Genomic DNA, 20960 nt, shown 5'->3' on the forward strand with positions numbered 1-20960 from the left:
AATTTGTGCAAAAGCCCGGTTACAAAAACGTTATCTTGTCTGAAAATCATTTTCGCGTATTTCCTGAACAAGTTACACATGATACGGATGATATCTGTGTCTTTTCATTATTTTAGACTCTGACGATTGGTTTAGTCCCAGATTATTTTTAATTTTTCTAGTATTAGTGCACTCTGGTCGTCTATAATGCTTGCCAATAGCAGAAATTCATTTTCTTCATTAGTCGCCGTTTTAGTTCTAGTTTTGTGCTGGTAATTAATATTACCTGTTTCTTCAAAGAACAGCTGAACCCTGTATATAACACTTGGTTGAGCTTGATGTAGATCATGTTAATTAATTCTTCTTCGCTATAATTATTACACGTCGTCGAGAGCTAGATAAATATTGGTACTAATTTTGATAACAATAACTTGTTAATTATAGTCAGATCTCAATTATTTGTTTCCATGGCAACATAAGACAAGTCTACTTAAAACATGAACATAGATTATGTTCTTAGTTATTAAAATATCAATTAATTCTTTATAAAATATTATCGAATATTTGAATTGTGATATTTTTGCAAAATATTATTTTTGATAAATGAATAATCTACGAAATAATAATTTATTATTATGAATAATTTATGAACACTACACTCGCTGTATAGCGTATCTAATTTCTTTGGATACTGTTAAAAAAATAAATTTAATTGTATTCATAATATGATAAAATATATAAGGAGTTCCATTTAAAAAAACTTACATAGTCTCTGTTACGCCTAGATGGAACACCTATATAAGTGAAAATAATTTTAGGTAATAAAAATTGGTGCGTCAAACAACTTTTGTAGAAAATATTTTTTTTCTTTCTCAAACGGTTTAGTAACTATTGGCCGCGGGGATACTAATAATTCACCTGTATATCTATATCTTTTTTCTAATCTTAAGCATTCTTACGTGCCAATCGTGCCATTATTAAATTATATAAATTATAGATATTTTGAATTATTTCTGTATCATCACAAAATAATACTTAACAAGTGTGCCGCCGTTGCATGTGAAATATTTGTAATCTTGACGACCCAACACAACAATGAAACATCCTTGCTGGCATCATCTGTAGAAATCAAATAAGAAACTAGATGTGCATAAAGTATAAATGTAGTAAAGGACAGTTCTTGAGGGGTGATTCTTGAAGAGACGAAACAATGTGTCGTAGAATTTTTTATAACTATTCGAATAATCTGATTGGAGATAAATAACCACTGCAGTACGTTCTTAATATACTTTTTATACTCCATTGTGTTTCATTAAAACCATAAAATAATTTGCTTAACAACTAATTTTATTGGTAGCTAAAATAATACTCCTTGCAATATTAATTATTACACTATTCGAACGGTTCACTGTGCGTGCTCATCAATTAGGCAATCGGTCAACGACCAAAAATGCTTACTCCACGAGCCGCACAGTTCATCGTCTTTTATTTAATGCTACTTATGCTATTTTTTATAATTTACAGTTATTTCTAATTAATTTCTAATGCTAATTTTATTAATTCCACTACAGAGTATCAATTTGTTAGATATTATATACTTCTTACATTAACTGTGGTACCTTGAGAGCTTTTGATGTAAAAAATTACTGTACTTCAACATCTCAACTTAGATTATTACAAATGATGCAATCTTAAATAAAAAAGAACAATTTATAAAATATGGGAATTCTTTTCATTTCAATTTGAATTAATTCGACTATATCATATACCAATAAACTTCCTTCCAGTCGTGTGAACGCTTTATATTGTATTGAGAATAGAGAGGAAGTGGAATCCGTTGTGGATTATGAACCCACACCCCTCATTTCAAACTTTGATGTAATTAAATCCATTAGCAGAAGGGGCGCAGAGATGCTGACAACAAGAACCATTTCTATCCAAGGTATTAGCGGTTGCTCTCGTAAGTAATTTTCACCGTGATGCATTATTATTTCGACCGGTTACAACCCATGAAAGACGTTTATTATTTACTGGCCTTATGAAATTAAGCAAATATTAGGCGCTAACAAAACATACTACTAAATGAATTTGGTTTTTAATTTATTCTTGCTTTTTAATAAATCTTTTCCACGCAAATGAAATAAAACTGGTATTCATTTCAGATATTAAAGTTGGGTTTATGATTTGAACGAGAAATTGAAGAGAAATTAAATGAACATTATTGTTAAAGCTTTCCAGTAAATATCTACGTGTTTATTTTTGGTGTAAAACATAAAATAATTGTGGAAACTGGCTGAATATAATTAAATTATTTATCGAGTATAGTTTTGATAATTAATAAAAATTATTGAGTGGGAATAAATCGACATTGTGATCAAACATGTGGAAGTATCAATTATCACTATCTCATAATTAAATCATTACCATTAATATTTGTAAATTTGATTGACATATTGCACGAAGAGGGACATTTCAATTTTCTTTGTGAAATGGTTTTCAAGCAAAGGAATTATACAGTTTATTGATGTGTAGATATTGTCGAAAACGTGTTTGCTCCGTTTATGTTCCTTTTTTCACAAATTGTATTGATAAAAATTTATATACAGGTGTTACATAAAATACGACCCAAGCTGTAACTCTGTCATTTACATTCCGATTTTCATGAGCCAGGTATCAAATGAAATGGTTTGATGAATACTATGATTCATGCTACAAATAAATTTTGTTCAACGCCATCTTCAATTTCAAGGGATTATTAACTTTTGTGTATTTCCTTTACTTTAGTATATTTTTCTTCAAGTTATTGGATAGAGATTTTTTTCTGAATCCATTGATGTACAATACATCAATATTAATTGTAATTTTAGCAGAGAAAGAAATTAAAACACTTTCCGAACATTCTCTTGAAATTACTTGTGTTATAATGTAGTGTGCCATAAAAAAAAATAAAAAACAACTTATAACTGTCATTATAAATTATTAGCAACTTTAACATTTTTAATAAGCATAATTGGAAATTTTTTAAAGAAATCATGAATTTCAATCAACTTACTGACATGCTACAAGTTTATTTTGAATGTAGTAAAAACAGTAATTAGGCATTGTGATTTTACATGGAACGTTTTCCGGAAAGAGATGTTCCAAATCGTTGTAAATTTAGCCGACTTGAAGAAAATTTAAGGAAATTTGGATGTTTCAAAAAACCGAAGGTTGGGCACAGAACATTTTCTAAAAATGTGGAACTGGACGTTTTATTAACTGTAGAAGAAAACGCCAAAACCTCGGTTCGAGAAGTTGCGAATATTGTTACATCTCAAAGTTCTGCTTGTGCAGTGCTTAAAAAACACAAATTTTGTTATTCTCGGATTCTTTTATGGTCCTCAAATACACAAGAAACTATTGTTTCACTGAACTATTTTGTTTAAAAGGTTTTATTACGACTTGTTTTATAAAACATACAACGATTCGTTTTTACCAGGTTGACAAGTTTACTCATTTCGTCTTGTATCTAACTTAACAGTGTAATAATTTCTCTTTTACCGTTAGATGTCGCTTACATCGCTATCATTAACAAACACCTCCACTATAGCGATTTAAGCCTAATTGTTTACCAATATTTAACATTTTTATACCACTCAGCCCCTTACATAGCACAGGACTAAGTAAATTCTCTCTTTCACGGTTAACATCGCATGAAAACACTTAATCTCACCAACATAAGTTGTAAGTTTTATGGTTTCTATGGTTACATATCATAAATTGAACTTGAAAAATTTTCAATTTAGAAAAATCCAGTTTTTACATTAAAATTGGAATAATTATGTTAACTTTTATAGTTAGAGTATAAAATTCATGCGATTTAGTAGTTTGAACATATCCGACGCATTATTTAGGCTGGGATAAGTTTGAAAAATCAGTAACAAACATTTTTTTCCTCTTTGTAACTCGATCCAAGGACATACTGTATACAGGGTGTATCTGAATGACATGCCCAAACTTCAGGGGGTGATTCTTTAGGCAATTTTAAGGGTAGTTTGATATATAAACCATGGGCGATTTGGGCTCCCCTAAGGAGCTGCATCCCTCCAAAAATGGCGGAAAATTTTGGTTTAATTTTTTTTTCTCAAAAACCATAAACGCTAGGACAACGAAATTTGGGGAATATGTTTAACTGGTAGTAGGGCACGTTTTCACCCTATTTGTACTTTCAACCTATCCTTCTAAACTACTAAACGTAACCACCCCCTTTACATTTTTGCTAAAATTTTTTTATGCAGAGGGTAAATACATTAAAAAAAATTACATAGGTAGATGAAAGTATCCTAAAACTTTTTTGTCTCTCTAAAATTTTTCCAAAAACAACAAATTTTTTAGAAAAAAAATAATAAAGCAAACACTGCCCGTTCAAGAACGGGGTTGTTGATCAAAAGTTGGAATGAATTTTTAATGAAAAAATCTTAGTAGGCTTTGCAATCTTTGTCAGAAATATTTTTGACGTTTAAATGTCAGTGGTTTTCTTACTATTATTATTGTTTATGAATAAAGTTCTACCGCATTTACGCTCGTTCACTCGACGTTTCAAAATATTAAATAAAACAATAATAATAGTAAGAAAACCACTGACATTTAAACGTCAAAAATATTTCTGATAAAGATTGCTAAGCCTGCTAAGATTTTTTCTTTAAAAATTCATTCCAACTTTCGATTAACAACGCTACAGCTTAACAGTTAGTGTTTGCTTAATTAATTTTTTTCTCAGAAACTATTAACTTTTCGAAGAACATCAGAGAGGCAAAAAAGTTTTAGAATATTTTCGTCTATCTAAATAAAATATTTCCAATGTATTTATCATCGTCATAAAAAAGATCTAGACAAAAATTGAACGGGGGTGGTTATGTTTAGTAACTTAGAAGGGAAGATTGGAAGTACAAATAGGCTCGAAACATGCCCTATTATAAGCTAAACATATTTCCCAAATTTCATTTTCTTGGTGTTTTCTTGGTTTCTTGGCCATTTTTGAAGGGGCGTAGCTCCGCAGGGGAGTCGATATCGCTGATAGTTTATATGAGAAAGTACCCTTAAAATTGCCTAAAGAATCACCCCCTGAAGTTTGGGCACGTCATTCAGATACACCCTGTATATTGAAAATATTTTAGATCGAAAGTTCCGAATAAACAACCCCTGCTACTAAAATTTTAAAACTACGTACGAATATGGAACCTGAAAAAGTTCTAACGAACCAGTCACGTTAGACGCCTGTATATAAAATAAATACTAAATGATTAGTACCAAAAATTTGAATGTAGTACAAAATTATGGCACTATCAAAATGTTGATATCTTAAAAGGCCAGATACACCCCCACTTTGATATACAGTTGTATCCAAATGACTGCAACAAACTTCAAGGGGTGATTCTTTAGTGAATTTTAAGGGTACTTTACTATGGGCGACTTCGGCTCATCTAAGAAGCTGCACCCCTCCAAAAATGGCGGAAAATTCTAAAACTTTTTATACTATTATTATTTTTTAAAAAACATTGTCGTTTTTATAAAAAACTCAAATAACTAAAGACACGTATTTCGTTAATGGTACTTAAAATCATCGAAAATTCAGAAGTCGGCTGTGAAATTGTACGTCAAACTTGACAAATAGGTTATAAAACCTTATCGTCAAAAAATATCTTTATAAGTTTTTATAACCTATTTGTCAAGTTTGACGTACAATTTCATGGCCGACTACTGAATTTTCGCTTATTTTAAGTAACTTTTCGAAATACGTGGCTTTAGTTATTTAAGCTTTTTATGAAAACGACAAAGTGTTTTAAAAAATAATAAGAGTAAGAAAAATTTTAGAATTAAATTCCACATGAAATGAAGTAGTAATGTATTAAATCCGCCAAAACATTAAGAAAATCTGTCTCTTTGAAATGCCTCAATTGAGTTCAATTTGCTACCAATTAATACCCTTGGTACACTCATAACGTACACCAAATTTCGTTTTTCTAGATTAATGTATTACGAAAATATTGAACTCCTCAGGTGTACAACTTAGTGTAGAGGTATGTTACGTTAAATCATCTTAATTTATTGTTCTCTACATGTCCCGGCTCTATGTCTGTTCTTATGTGAATCACCCTGTATAATAAAGTCAAACAGAATTCAGTCTTCATCAGATGCACAGTTTATTCAGACATAAAAGTCGTCGTCGCTACTGCATGCCACGTGTGCCAATCTCTTACATGCTGTACATTGAATCCAGTTTTTGTCTGCACTTTGTGAGAACGGTATGAGACAGATAAGGCAAATTTCATTATCTTTTGACTCATCATCAAAGTCAGTTCTATTGTATTTCTTTAGAATGTTTCTTTTGCCCTTACCGTTATTTCCACTTTTTATTTTATTTTTAGAATCCTTTATTTTTTTTTATCTTTTGATTTTCCCTTTCCCTAGCTGCTGCTTCCAATAGATTCTTTACAGGGGGGGGTCAGTAAGAATTGCAGACTTACGTTTGCGACGGTTTACTCTTTGTTTCCGAGGAGGAGCCTTCGGGAATTGTTTCAACTGCTGTGGTGAAATATGAATCGACACATCTATAAAACATCCAGCAGTAGAAGTTGATGGTTGACGAGATGTTGTTGAATGACGAATTGCTAAAGAGTGATTAGGTTGCCCAGGAACCTCATCTGGTTGATTAATCATGTTGGAGTTATTCGTGTTACCATTGTATTCCCTGTTCGTAACTTCCGACGGTAAACAATCATCGTCTGTAAAAATATCCCTAGTATAAGGCCAAATTCCGGAAACTAAAAATCCATTCTGAATGTTAGAGGGTGTAGTAGCAAGTGGCAGAGCTTTCTTCAAGACTGCTGGGATGTCATAAATGTTTATAGGAACGCCTGGGTGCGACTTTAGCCATCCATCGGCAAGACAGTTGAAATTTTTTAACTGTCATTCTTGATTCTCTTGAATGAATCAAACACTGTTCTGTCCAAAGGTTGAAGACGAGGAGGTATGAGGAGGAAAACTGAAATGTACCACACCATTATCTTTAGAGTGATTACGCACTGGAATTGATAGATGTGATTCCTGGTTATCTAGGATAAATAAAACAGGTTTGTCCTTTGGAGGTGCATTTCCTGTCATAAATGTCTTAATTTTTCTTTTTTGAGGAAATACTAACATCGGTGGCAAACTGTTACCCCTTTCTCCTCATGTAATAGCCTCAACTTGTTTTACTCCTCAACATTGTATACCTACATCATTAGGCTGATACTTATCGTAAACGACACTAAGATTGTCGTAAAACCAATTAACATTTGTACAATTGACTGATGTAGCTCTTGAAAGACTTGTTGACTCAGGGGTGCGTATAGATAAACCTTGATCTCGCTTCATAAAGCCTAATAACCAATCTTTACTTACCATTCCAGTATTTATCCAATTTTCGGGTAATTTATTCTTATTAGCAACACCTAAATCATAAGCCAACTTTCTTAAGTCCTTTGTAGTTAGTCCATAACATATTTTTGAGCAAACTTCAACATATTCGGCTAACTCCTCTTCTTGTTGCTGAGTAAAAATTTTTTACGGTGTTGCATATCCAACAGATGGAGGATTATCTGGATTCGACTTTGATTTTTTTACATAACGGTACAGCGTCATAAACTTAATTCCAAATCTATCAGCAGCAGTTCTTATAGACATTTTCTCTAGAGAAATAGCATTAGCAGCTTGCTGAAATGCTGCAATTAATGTAGATTCTAGGGAACAAAATATAACAATGTGCCTCCACGTGCATTTGATAGTTTAGATTTTATTTTTAGGAAAGCCGTTAGTGTTATCACAAAAATATTCTAGACTGAAGCTTGTATCTCAAGTGGGTTTAAGAGGATATAATTAGTTTAATTAAATGACTTACCATTTCGTTGATAAAATACAATTTGTACCTTATAAATAAAACAGCTTTTGATGACATAAAACTAATTAGTGCTGATTTCTTTGTTGATACGTTAGGTACCAATACAGTACTTCAATAGATGGTTCTTAGTAGTAGGTTTCTTGAATAATAATATTAAATGTTTACATGAAACACTGCAGATCGCATAAGCAATGTAACAACGTGCCCCACGTAACAACCTGCCCCACCCTCCCCTAGCACAAAATTAGCATGTAAATAGTACATAATTATGGCAGTATCAAAATGCTGATATCTTGAAAGGGGGGCGTAGCTGTACGGACCTGAGAGTTTACTATACTCAGAAGATTTTTTAAAACATTCTCTGATTTACATTGAGTTACCATTCTTAGATCCATACTTTCCGGTAATAACCACTTCATTTAAAACAATTAACTGATTTGTGAGTTAATTAATTATATCACCTCAAGAATAATAAAGCTATTATCTGTTTCACTCGTTTGCGATAAAAGCAAGTTTAAATGAGATTAAAACGGTAACGGTCGTTTCTCAACTACGTTTTAGCGATGCATATCTTCTGCGAGCTCCCTTTCAACTTTTATTGCGAGAATGCACGTACACTATTTAATTTGTAGCCGAGCACTGCATCCACTTACTTTAAATAAAACTACGTCGCTTTCTGTTTTACGAAGAGGAGAATTTATAAAGTAGATTTTTTACGGAATTTACCATCGTCTTTTGTAATCAGTTTGTGTTCAGTAGACTACATAAGGAAATAGAGAAAATGACCTATGCGAACTTAGCCCCGATTTTTCTAGCCCCAAAATAGATAGGATTTTACATAGTATTTTGATTATAACAAGAGAACCACTTAACTGATTTCGATACGAAAGTGGAAATGCCCAGGCAATCAGCCAGACGTAAGCTTTCGATTGAGATATAGTTATAATCTAGTTATAGTCAATTTAATACGTTTTTGATTTAGTATGTTCACAATATTTTGGTCTTTTAGAGGAATTCGCAAGAGATTTCGAATCGGGCATTTCCACTTTCGTATTGGTCAAGGATTAAGCTTTCGAATGAGACATTGTTTATCGAAATCGGTTGAGTGGTTCTTTTGTTATAATCAAAACACTATACATTTAAAATCCTAATTGGGGGCTAACTTTGCATAGGTGGGAAAATGGGTATACAAAACGAAATGGGTAAAAGGAGAGTTTAGCCATACAACTTTAGATTAAAACGAAAGATAGCTTCGCAGAAGTAATAATGGGTTTAGATAGGAGATCTAAAACGTGTATTGAGAGCCGGGAGATGTTAATAAAACGGACGTTATAAAATATGACGGTGTCGTTAAAATGGTATTTTCCAATTTAGTGGAAGAATGGAGCTTACAGAAACGCAATTAAAAGCGGGTACGAAGATAAAATATTATGATGAAGGGTTGTTAAATTTTTAAAGGAAGTAAATCAAAAAGAGCTGTTGTAAAGTTTTAATTAATATTTAAAATAGTACCGGCACGTAGGTTAATTTATTGCGTAAAAATTCTGTAACACCAACTTTAACATTCGATAATGTTTTGAAATTAAAAGGTTATTATTTCACATACACGAAGTATATGGAAAGATATAAGATGAACTAAAAGTTGCACTTCACCTTAACCTTTATCATATAAACTTTATTTTTTAATTGTTTAAACAATTTTCGTTAAAATTGAATGTTAAACATTTTTTCAAAAAACGCACGACTTAACCCGAAAGTTTCTAGTTCTAGGTCTAGTGTTAGTGTTAGTTCTAGTGATAGTGCCAGTGTTAGTTCTAGTTTTAGTTTAATTAACACCGGCCGTAAAAGCCTTCGTACTTATACCATTACTTTTGTTTCAGTTTTATTCATTTTAATTCCGAATTTCTTTGTACTCTTATTCCATTTATTTAAATTGTTATTTAGTTTCTCTTCATCTGTAACTATAATGACTTGACCACATCATCCGCTAAAGCTCCTTTCAAAATTTCGACCATTTGCATACTTTGGTATCTAACAAAGAACCTCTTTACCCTACTTACGTTCTAAACAAAGGTGTACTTAAACCCCGACCTTGTGTAAAACCTTGCTTTGTCACAAATGGCTTAAACTTTAGTAATGAGATAAATGTGTTTTAACTAATTTTTTGTTAATAGATGGTAGACATTTTGCCTAATTTTGTAAGTACGTTAGTATTATAACACGCAAGAATGTTGTGTGTAAGCTATTTCAGTTAAACTTTTGAAGCACACAGTGGTGTTTTTATTAAAGTAATTTGCATCCCTCGCAGGGGTGGAGAGAGAAGATCCCACGGGGTCATTGATTAAGTATTTTTATTAGTTGTAAGGGTCTGTTTCTACATCATCATAGCTGGATGTAGGACTTTTTTGGTTGCTATTACTCTTCCACGGTGGGACAATTGTTGTAATCAGTGGTTTGATGAGAAATTAGTCATTTGGCCTTTTATAAAAGAACCACCCAAACATAGAAGTAAAAATCATCCAGCTGGGACTCTAAAGACGAAAGTCATTGAATCTGTGATCAAGACTGAATACAGAAGCATTATAGTGGATAAACTTCTGCCTGCAATTGAAGCTAAATGGCCTCGGTCTAATAGTGGTACCTATTTTTATTCAACAAGCCAACGCTAAACCGCAATTTGATAAGAACTATAAGAACTTGAATGAAACTCTTAGCGCGTTAAGTTTCGCAAATACTCCAATAAACGTAATATGTCAATCTCCTAACAGTCCTGTCACCAATGGACTAGATCTCGGGTTTTTCAATGCCATACAGATATTTCAGTACTAAACTAATGCTTTCAATATCGATCAACTTAATCATTCCGTCACTGACGCGAGTCGTGATACACTGATAAATGACGGCAACAATTATAAATTTAAATTTTCACATTGTTTTTAGAGCCTCTGAAGATGATTGTAATAAATCGAAACATGTAAGGCCAACATTTTTTAAAAATAAACATCATACTTAAGTAAATAAAAACAAGAATTTTATTTAAATTATAAATTTCCCCATTTAGGCAAGACAAACTGGTTCGACTAGGACAGTTACCACTTTGCCTTAAATGTGATAGAATCCTCGTCGAAGCGACTCGGGCAAAGATTACCACTTAAATCACACTCCTACTATTATTAGGCCATTCTTGTTCTACATAATGCGCGGACTGGCACGTCACTTCAACAAAAAAAAGGACATTTTCTTTGAAGTGGCGAACCAGTACGCGCATCGTGTGGACCCAGCTTTATACAGGCTGTTTCAGGTTTTTGTAGCAGGACTTTAACAGTCGATAGATTTTTTAAAATTAATACAAAAACCTCATATAAACATAGGATAAACGCTTTGTTTTGGAGATACACGATGTTCAAATTAAATTTTTAAATTGATTTTTTTTTTATTGCTTTATTTTTTTATTATTTATATTTGTTACATTGTAGAGGGCGCTCTGTAACGTATTCTTTTCGGATCAAAATAACAATAACTTTTCTGACAGTATACTTTTTGGCCTTTTGAATAATATTTTTATTCTATGTACTTTTTTAAACAAAAAGCGTGCTCTTATCAAAATGCACTAAAGTTGGTGTTTTCAAGCTTTTTATTATTCGATATAGACCAATTTTTAATAGATAAAGATAGTTAAAATAATGTGTGCCATGAAAACAAACTAGAAAAAGTAAGGTTGGAAAAGATGATAATTATAAACACCTACCCGGACGTTGACATTAAATTCATGCTAGAAGTTTCGTGGCCGAATTGCGAGGGCGTATAACAATGCGTAGTAAGGTCGGTAAGGCGCATTGTTAATGTAACAGCCACCAATCGAGATTTTTTAAATAATATATTGTCGACCGATGAATCGTGTTTCACAAGACGTAGTAAGTTATAAACTTTCATAATTTACATGTTTGGGTGCATGAAAATGCCCTCGCAATTCGGCCACGAAACTTCTAGCATGAATTTAGTGTCAACGTCCGGGTAGGTGTTTATAATTATCATCTTTTCCGACCTTACTTAGTTCTTCATCGCCTGCATACATAAAAATCTGTTCTTAATTTAAGTGTATATGTTACCGGCAATCTGTATAATGCGGTATTCTATACAATACCAAGGCAATTTATAAAATACCTAACGCGTTTAGGTAATATATGAAATATTATTAATTTTATACTTTGCCTAGGTATTCTATAAAATACCGAATGCGAAACCGGCAATGTGTGTAAAAGGCGAGAACGTAGAGATATGGCAGAAAGCTATGGTTCTAAATTGGTTTGCCCATTATGCTTAAAAAACGCTGTAGCTGTAGAGAACCGTTCCAAAGATGTTTAACAGAGCTAGCTCAGAAAATGAAAAGAAATCTGAAAAAAAATTTCCCCATGTGCCATTGGGTACCACTGTAAGAATCCCTGTTCCGGAAGTCGACAGAGGTCGTGGTAAAACCGCTGACAGACTTCTAGGGCAGCTAGCTAATACATCAAAAATTAAGATGAAAAGTCTTAATATACATGGGGTCGCAAATGCCTCCTGAACGAGATATAGCGGGTCAAAGTTTCTTTAAAATTAAACATTATCTGCAATAAAACGCCCTTTCTTAAAAATATTTTCAACTCTACTGCTAATTTTGTCAAACGGGCAGTATTTTCGTGTAAAGTGATCAATTATCTATCAATTGGTCTCTTACAAAACTTTGATTAGAGCAACAGTTTTTGATTGAATTAACAAATTTTCTACAAACGTGTTTTTCTTTGTAAGAGACCAATTGATAGATAATTGATCACTTTACACGCGTAGAGAGCAATGGCGTAGACAATATTTTTAAAAAAGTGCTTTTTATAGCAGATAATGTTTAATTTTAAAGAAACTTTGATCCGGTATATCTCGCCAACGAGGCATTTGCGACCCCATTAAGACTATTCATCTTAATTTTTCATGTATTATCTACTCTAGAAGTCTGTCAGCGGTTTTTTGAATAACCCGGTATATACTATATTCCATACATAATGGACACCCTGTATGAACAAATATACCGCATATTCAGAAAAATATAGCTTATGTTTAACATTGAAGAATACAATAAGTTAGCTTCAAATAAACCATTTACATGAATTTAGTGCAGTTTCTATCCTTAATTCAAGAATATATATATATAAGTCATATATTCGAATGTCCTACAAGCTTATGCTCAGTCGAAATAACAGATATTCTCAAATGAAGGGTGTAATTCTCTCTAATGTAATATTTCCATAATTTGGTTTTAATAAAACAACTGACTCAATTTGCATAGTGAAAAGTTTAAATTTGAGAATTTATAATTCTTGTATCAAGTGAAATAATTTCAAATAAACGTTATATTTAAATAAAATAGATTTGTTTATTTAAATTAGGAGTAGATAAGAAATTATTTAAAGCCGAAAATTTACAAAACTCAAATAAAATGTTTTATTAATAACAATAAGAAATATTGAACATCCATAAATAATATAGTGTTTATACATATTAAAAATCTATCATAACTTTAAAAAAATATTTAAACTAAAAATAAATTATTCATTCTTATTAAAAAATAAATACAGGTTATTCAAAAGTAGCGTCCTAAACGAAAAGCCCATATGGAAAATGATTTTAAAGCAAAATGGAAAAAATACTTACATTTTTTTCCCGTTCGACCTCCGTTTTCATTTTATTCGCTCTCAAAAACTCTATTGTTACAAACCTAAAATTTGGTAAAAATACATCGTAATACAAATGAAACTATGACAACCATTCGATTTGACTTTTTGAACGATTTTCTTGCTTGTCGGAACATTCTTTCGTATATGTTAGGAGCGAATATCTCGAAAATAAAGGAAGATGAGAAAAAAATGTATTCTTTCAATTCGCTTTAAAATGACATTTCCACAAAAGCTTTTCGTTTGAAACACTACTTTTGAATTAGCTTGTAGATACATCTGATACATACATTTTGTTGTCTTTTAATATGTGAACCACAGTGGGTGGATTTCTAACAATGTCTAATAATTTAACAACATGATATAAATCTTGTAAGTGAACAATGGACGCCTTATAATGATTGCTGTAACTATCAGTACGTAATTTTTGTAATAAAAGTAAAATGGATGATTCGAGTTTACTTACTAGAATTTTATCAACTTTGTAAAATTCTGGCAAATCAATTTTGTTTTCATACAAAGTATTATTTTGTATCATACATAATAGAAACCATTTATTTAGTACCAGGACGTGCAAACATAATTTTTAAGTTCAATATCAAAGTTGACTAAAAAATTAATAGTAGTAAAATCTATATCATATACTTTTCCATGTTCTACATCACTTAACCGCTGTTGACACATAAATCTGTAGCAACATTTAAGTTGGGCTTTCACTGCCAAAGAATACGGTACATTTTTCTTACAACGTAACTTTCTGGAATTAAATCATGGACAATAAATTTAAAATTTCGTACGAAACATAACATTTCAGCCGCTGAAAATATTTAATAACCTTTATTTATATCCTATATTTAATATCCTTGATTTGAATCCTCCCTTTGATCCCTGATTTGAATGTATTTATTATCCTTTGTCATGTGGAGGAATATTTTTTTCGTATCGTTCATAGGAAAAATATTGTACGCGTAAATTTAATAGATCAAGTGATAAATATTTATCTTCAAGAAATTTTGTTAGTATTAGTGCCATATCATATCTAAATACCCCTTCAAATAAATCATGCATTATATTACTATACAAATTATTATAAACATGAAAATTGTTCAATGATGTCAAATGCGTTTTTCTTTTATACCTATACGTTATAATCTTGTTCCAGCCTTATACGATACCCCTTCAATACATTCTCATGTATTTGATTGTCGGTTACATGTTTGGGTACAGTACAAAATCTGCAGTAATTTGTTGCAGAGAAACTTTCACATAAACCTAGTATAGAATGTAAAGTTGTCACCTAGAAGCGACACAAGTATGAAATACACTGTTTTTGTTTCTTCTTTAACATTAATTTTTAAGTTTAAGTTCAACCTGACATGTTTCGGTCTTTTAAATGACCATCATCGGAGGTATCGTAAAAAGGACATATGAAGAACAACATACAATAAAATAGAGTAACTGCTAGCAGATGTGTGTGGAAGAAGTCTTTGTGGATAGTATCAGGATAACCGGGAGCCACGTTGGTTTCAACGATGGTCATTTAAAAGACCGAAACATGTCAGGTTGAACTTAAACTTAAAAATAAACCAGTTGTAACACAATTTTCGAATTTATTTAATATTAATGCCAAGACCATCACTTTCTAACACCTTTATTTCATGCAGTAGAGATGCAAATGTGCACTCATTTCCACATAAAACTCTATTACTCTATCGCTATAGAAAATTGAAGACAAAAATAAATTATCAAGTCTATTAATAAATGATGGTGGTATGGTTGCAATAGTATAGTACACAGCTCCTTTTTTATAAATACTGGCTTTAGTTCCTAAAGGGTTTCCCGGTTGGGAGTCATCAAAATACAAGACTATTGGTAAAATAAGTTTATGTGGGTACTTTTTATAATATTTTGATATACGGAGCCATGCACTACATTTTGTAAAAGGCTTTTGTTTTCATCAAAATTTCTAGGTAAGTCATTTTGATAAGTAACTATCGTATCATATACATTAGGTATTTCTAAAACATATTTTAAATGGGTATTTAATGGAATCTGCTGAATGCTACGATTTTTTAATACCATGCAATTCTCTCCATTGAGTCGCTTAGTATCAGGAAAACTATCTAAAATGTATTCTGTAGGTCGAATAAAATATTGACTATCTTCAAAAAATTTTAATCTTTCATATTCTGTATCAAGATTTAAAAACGGATTTTCAATTAGTGTAATCATCTTGTCTAAGAAACAAATATCGTTACTTGTTAAAATATTTTCACAAACAACTTATGATTTTTTAAAAACATCAATAATAGGCAAATAGGCAAATACAATGTATGAATCATACCTATAATACGTTGAATACTACTTCTTGGCAAAGACAAATCATCATACAATTTGGATATAAACAGTTGTAAAGCATTTTGATGGGCTTTGCTGAAATGTTTAAACAAGGAATCAATATTGTGCTCTCCGTTGAGCGGTTCTTTTGTTTGAAAATCACTTTTGGCATCACCTTTCACGTTATTTATATTATCTCTGCCATTTAATAAGTTTGCTGTAATTTTTGAACTAAAAACTGAAGTACTAGTAGATGTATCAGAAGAATTGTTTGATTTAGTCGAATGTTTTTGTAAGTAATGGCGTTTGAAAGAGAATTTTGTATGATAAACTCTACAACATTCATTATAAAGACATTGAAAATAATCTGCATTCTTGTGCATAAACTCTAAATGAGTATCTATAGTTATCTACTAACAAAAACCTGTGACCACGATATACACACTTCATTATATGGGAACTATATTATACAATACATAAAATTATTTATACAATTTTGACAAAACGTCGTGTATGTATGGAGGTACCTTATTTCCGTTTAGGTGAATTCTATATACTCCTTTTTTGTAACAATACATATAAATGTTCTGATTGTACTGGATAAGATATATTTAAAGCGTGAAATATTTTAAACAAAATATCGAACGCCTTTTTACCGCTTTTAAAATGCCAACGAATGTTATTGTCCAAAATAATATAGTGGTCGGTTGTTGTGGCAATTGTTGGCCCAACAATTATCATGTAAGGTTGTAGAGGAAATTGCTTCTGACAACATTGTAAAAGCTGACCACTAATAACTTTGATAAATTTTCACTGTTTCCTTCTTACATCCCCATGAAAGTACCAAAGTTACCAATAGTGGTAGTGCTATTAGAAAAATGAATATATATTTCAAGTGGGGTTGTGATGGTGCAGCAGGACAAACTAAAAGAAATTGTTATAAACAGATTTTTGAATGCGAAGAAAATGATGACTCATTTTTGTTTTCAATGTTTATAGTGTTATTACGAATCATAGCTGTATTTAAAGATAAACAGGAATTTGTTATTTGGCAAAATAAATCTACTTCATCAACAAAATACTGTCGACCAGTAAAAATAATTTTTCATAAAGAAACAAAGGAATTTGTCAAAAATGAAATTGAAAACATTAAAAAACAAATGGATGAACTGCAATGACTACAGAATTTCAAGCAAATCTGATACCGTGTTATTCTTTATTTTCTTTAACCATGATTGATGGTAAATTTTGCAGCTGGTAAGCTGATACGCTCGGTCAAAACTGTCTTCTTTGAGGACCTTATCCGAGGCAAATGAATGATATAGATGTCGTATTAAGATGAGTGATAGGTAAAAGAAGATAAGTTGGAATATGGAATTTCAAGCCTTTATGCGTGAACAAAAGCGTTTGAGTGCATTGTATATATCGCATACAGATTAGAGATATGTAAAAGGAAAATCAGGAAAGAAGATAAGGGAAAAGTAGAAACAAGGAAGAAGGAAATACAAGAAAAATTTTGCCAGGTTTTGGGACAACCAATGACGGCAATACAGCCAGATGTTTTGCAGTTTGGCAAGTGAATGAACATTTTATAAAACGAATAAGTACCATTTTAATTACCATTTCCTGTGGTTTCGAAGTAAATAGCGTACTATTCAAATCTTACTGTATAGATACTGCAAGGATCTATATTAATTTGTATCCTTGGTATTATATACCACAAAGTTTACATAAAATATTACTTCATGGGGCAGATCTAACTAAAAAATTGGTTTTACCTATCGGGCATTGGTCCGAAGAGGTACAAGAATCACGAAATAATGATTTAAAGCAATATAGACACTTCTTTTCGCGAAAATTCACTCGGCAACAGACACTCGAAGATATGATGCACCTGCTACTCGTATCATCCCATCCACTAATTAGCAGATTGCGACCATCACAGCCTAAGAAGAGTAGCACTGCCATCAAAAGTTAAAAAATGATTAAATGTAGCTTAAATGATAGTAGTGAAAGTGAATTTTATAATAGTGACATCGACAATAATTAAAAAATAAAAAGCGTTTTTTTTTCTATTTTCAGTTACATGTTAATACACTTTGAAAACTGGTATTGTTTGATTTTGTGTAATTATATCAAAAATCATTGTCTTAAAGCATTTCTTCGTTTATTTATATTTTGTACGTTAATTTTCTTTTATTTTAGTACTTTTTCAGTAATATATCCTTCAATATTTACAAACTATTCACGTAGTGTTCTATTTTTTCGTAAACTTTTTCAAAAGTTAATTATACAGAGTCCATTTAACTATTTAAAAAATTTAAAACCTTAGATCCGTCTTAGCGATTTTTCCATAAACTGTTTTAATTGATTTACGAATTTATCCATTACTTTTGGGATACCTGTATATGGGCCATATATTAATTGTACAATTTCCGGTTGACATATTTTAGTCCAAAAGTTGATACAGATCTATGATCTTCAGTAATGACTACATATCAAATTTTTAGGGTCTTTTTAGGGCCCCTGAAAATTTATAGATACATCAAAATATCGAGATCGAATTTTTGCTTGATTACTATATATTATTTTTATACGTTTCGCGTATACGAGTCTTTGTCGATGGTTTAAAATGTCAATTTAAATTCATCAGAACCCAAATTAAACAAAAAATTTATCAATAATTTCTTAAATTTTGCTTGAATATTTTTACTTTTCATCATAATATTTAAATTTTTCTTATTGTTTCAGGGAACACATTTATAGTAAACGTAGCGCTGGCAGATCTTTTGGTATCAGGACTTGTAGTTCCAGCTTCTGCAATAGTTATCCTGTCGGGATTAAACGACGACCTAGGAGTGTGCAAGTTCCAATGGTTCCTAGCGGTTCTTTGTTTCCTGGTTACTGTCCTTTCATTATCTGCTATAGCGGCCGAAAACTATGCCAGACTATGCTGTTCGATTAACTTCTACGAATCGTTAACACCCTTGAAGATAACTACAATAGTCCTAGTTTTTTGGGGTATCTGCTCCATCGCATCTGGACTTCAATTTTTTACTAAAAACGTTTCCTATGATTACTGCACAAGGAAAACCGAAGGTTTGATACCATATCAAGCAACAATCGGGGTTTTATTTGTTTTTTGTCCGATTAGTTTAGCATTTATTTGTTATGTAAGAGCAAGTTACCAAGTTCGGATGGCTAAATCCAGACCTAGTTTTAAACCTCCCGTCACATTCGGTTGGGATTATTCATTAATGCAAACAAATATTTATAGTTTTTTATTATTTGTTATTTTTTGGTTACCATTCGGGATAGTTTTGGCGATTGGAACGGTTCGATCCATACCTAATAAACTATTTTACAACTTAGCTTGGTTAGCTATAAGTAAATCTTGCATTAACAGCATTTTATATTGCGTGACTAACAGACATTTTCGAGAGGCTTACATCAATTTATTCCATTACTGTTGTTGTAAAACGACGGTTACATTTTCGAGGAGACAGAGACCGGAAGGGGTTCGACCTTCCGGTGACGTCCGAGTCCATATCATACCAGGTTACAACATGTATTGTAGTCCACAAAGGTGCAGGGATGGTCAATCAAAACGATCTGCAAACCGATCAAATGGCAGAGATGTTTATGAATTATGATGAGGCGAAAGTTTTAACACTCAAACGGGTGTCTGGGTTTAGTGAAATATTAATTAATTTTAAAACAAAAATGAATTTTAATTTTATTATTAATCTTAATTATTTCTTATTTCATCTGAAATCGGTTTTGTTTGGATAAAATAGTAGATAATTTCTTTTTTTATAATTTCAAGAAAAATATAAAGGGGTTATAAATAATGCCTTATATCAGTTATCAGTTTTATTAAATTAGCATTTATTTAACTCAGTTTATGTATAAAAACATTGTTTTAATCTTTAATAACACCAACTTGAAACTTAGACTAATTAAACATGATGTGTAATTACGTTTCGTTGCAAATATCACGATTGTTTTTAAATATAAATATTTTCTTCTTTCAATGTTCGATTACTAATCATTAAAGAACCGAGATTGCTTCATAGTTCTCATAACAAGATTTTTGAGATACAAATTTGTTTCTAAGTTATTTGATTTTATATTTTTTGTACTAATTAAAAATTATTTTACATAATATTAATAATTCGTGTACATATTTGCAACGAAACATTCGCTTTGCTATCAACGTGTGTCCTGTTTTTCATAAATTATCAACACTATCTTTTTATACGCTTTTTGTACATTCCTGTAATCGTATAAAAATACATATTTTACACAATATTTTTATTGAGCTTGATCGCGTTAACTATTTTACATTCATTGTATTGATTAGAGCAAACAAAGTTGATATTATTATATACTATTTGATACACTAGGGCAAGAAATTGAATTTTTAAGATGGTATTTTGTAATTTTCTAAGGTGGTGTTTACAGCATAATTTAAGAAAATTAATTAAGATTGAAATTTTTCTAACTAATTAAGAAATTGGCGAGTAAACGATTTATTAATCAACGGCAGCATTTCCCACAACTCACAGGGTTTAAAATTAATAACTAATTTAATAATAAGTCAAAAAACAATATATTTCCTATTACTACATACTCATCAATCTACCTACAAATAATTTTAAAATAAAGTAAAATAGATCTCTGGAACATATCAAAAAAAAACATTAAGTATTCAAAATCTAAATCCATTATTTAAATAGAACTAAAAGATTAATAGGAAGTACATTGTAGAAATTATTAATAGTGAAAAAGGATTCTGTTGAACGTGAAATATTTACTGAAAAAAGTGGTTCAGGAGAAATCGTCCGTATGTCACTAACCGGAACAATACGTTCACCCCACGTAATCGATGTATCCCGGATCCATTTCTAGAAAAGCGCCTGCGCCATCGACGCCTTCCCCCACAGCTTTAATTACTACGTAAATTAGTAGAGAAATTCATAATTTCGATAACGCGAAGAGCTTCGCCCTCTAGGCCAGTA

General features: G+C 31.4%; 1 protein-coding gene across 1 annotated transcript in view; it reads left to right on the forward strand.

Moving 5' to 3' along the window:
• The window catches only part of LOC111415278 (melatonin receptor type 1B-B-like), a 124624-nt gene extending 104595 nt beyond the window's left edge, over positions 1–20029 (forward strand). The window contains exon 3 of the mRNA XM_071198769.1: positions 18691–20029. Within this exon, the coding sequence (XP_071054870.1) occupies positions 18691–19592 (902 nt within the window). The 3' untranslated portion in view covers positions 19593–20029. The remainder of the gene's footprint in view (positions 1–18690) is intronic.
• The last annotated feature ends 931 nt before the right edge of the window (positions 20030–20960 follow it).

Source organism: Onthophagus taurus, chromosome 1 (genome assembly GCF_036711975.1).
Source record: "Onthophagus taurus isolate NC chromosome 1, IU_Otau_3.0, whole genome shotgun sequence".
NCBI classification, from domain to species: Eukaryota; Metazoa; Arthropoda; class Insecta; order Coleoptera; family Scarabaeidae; genus Onthophagus; species Onthophagus taurus.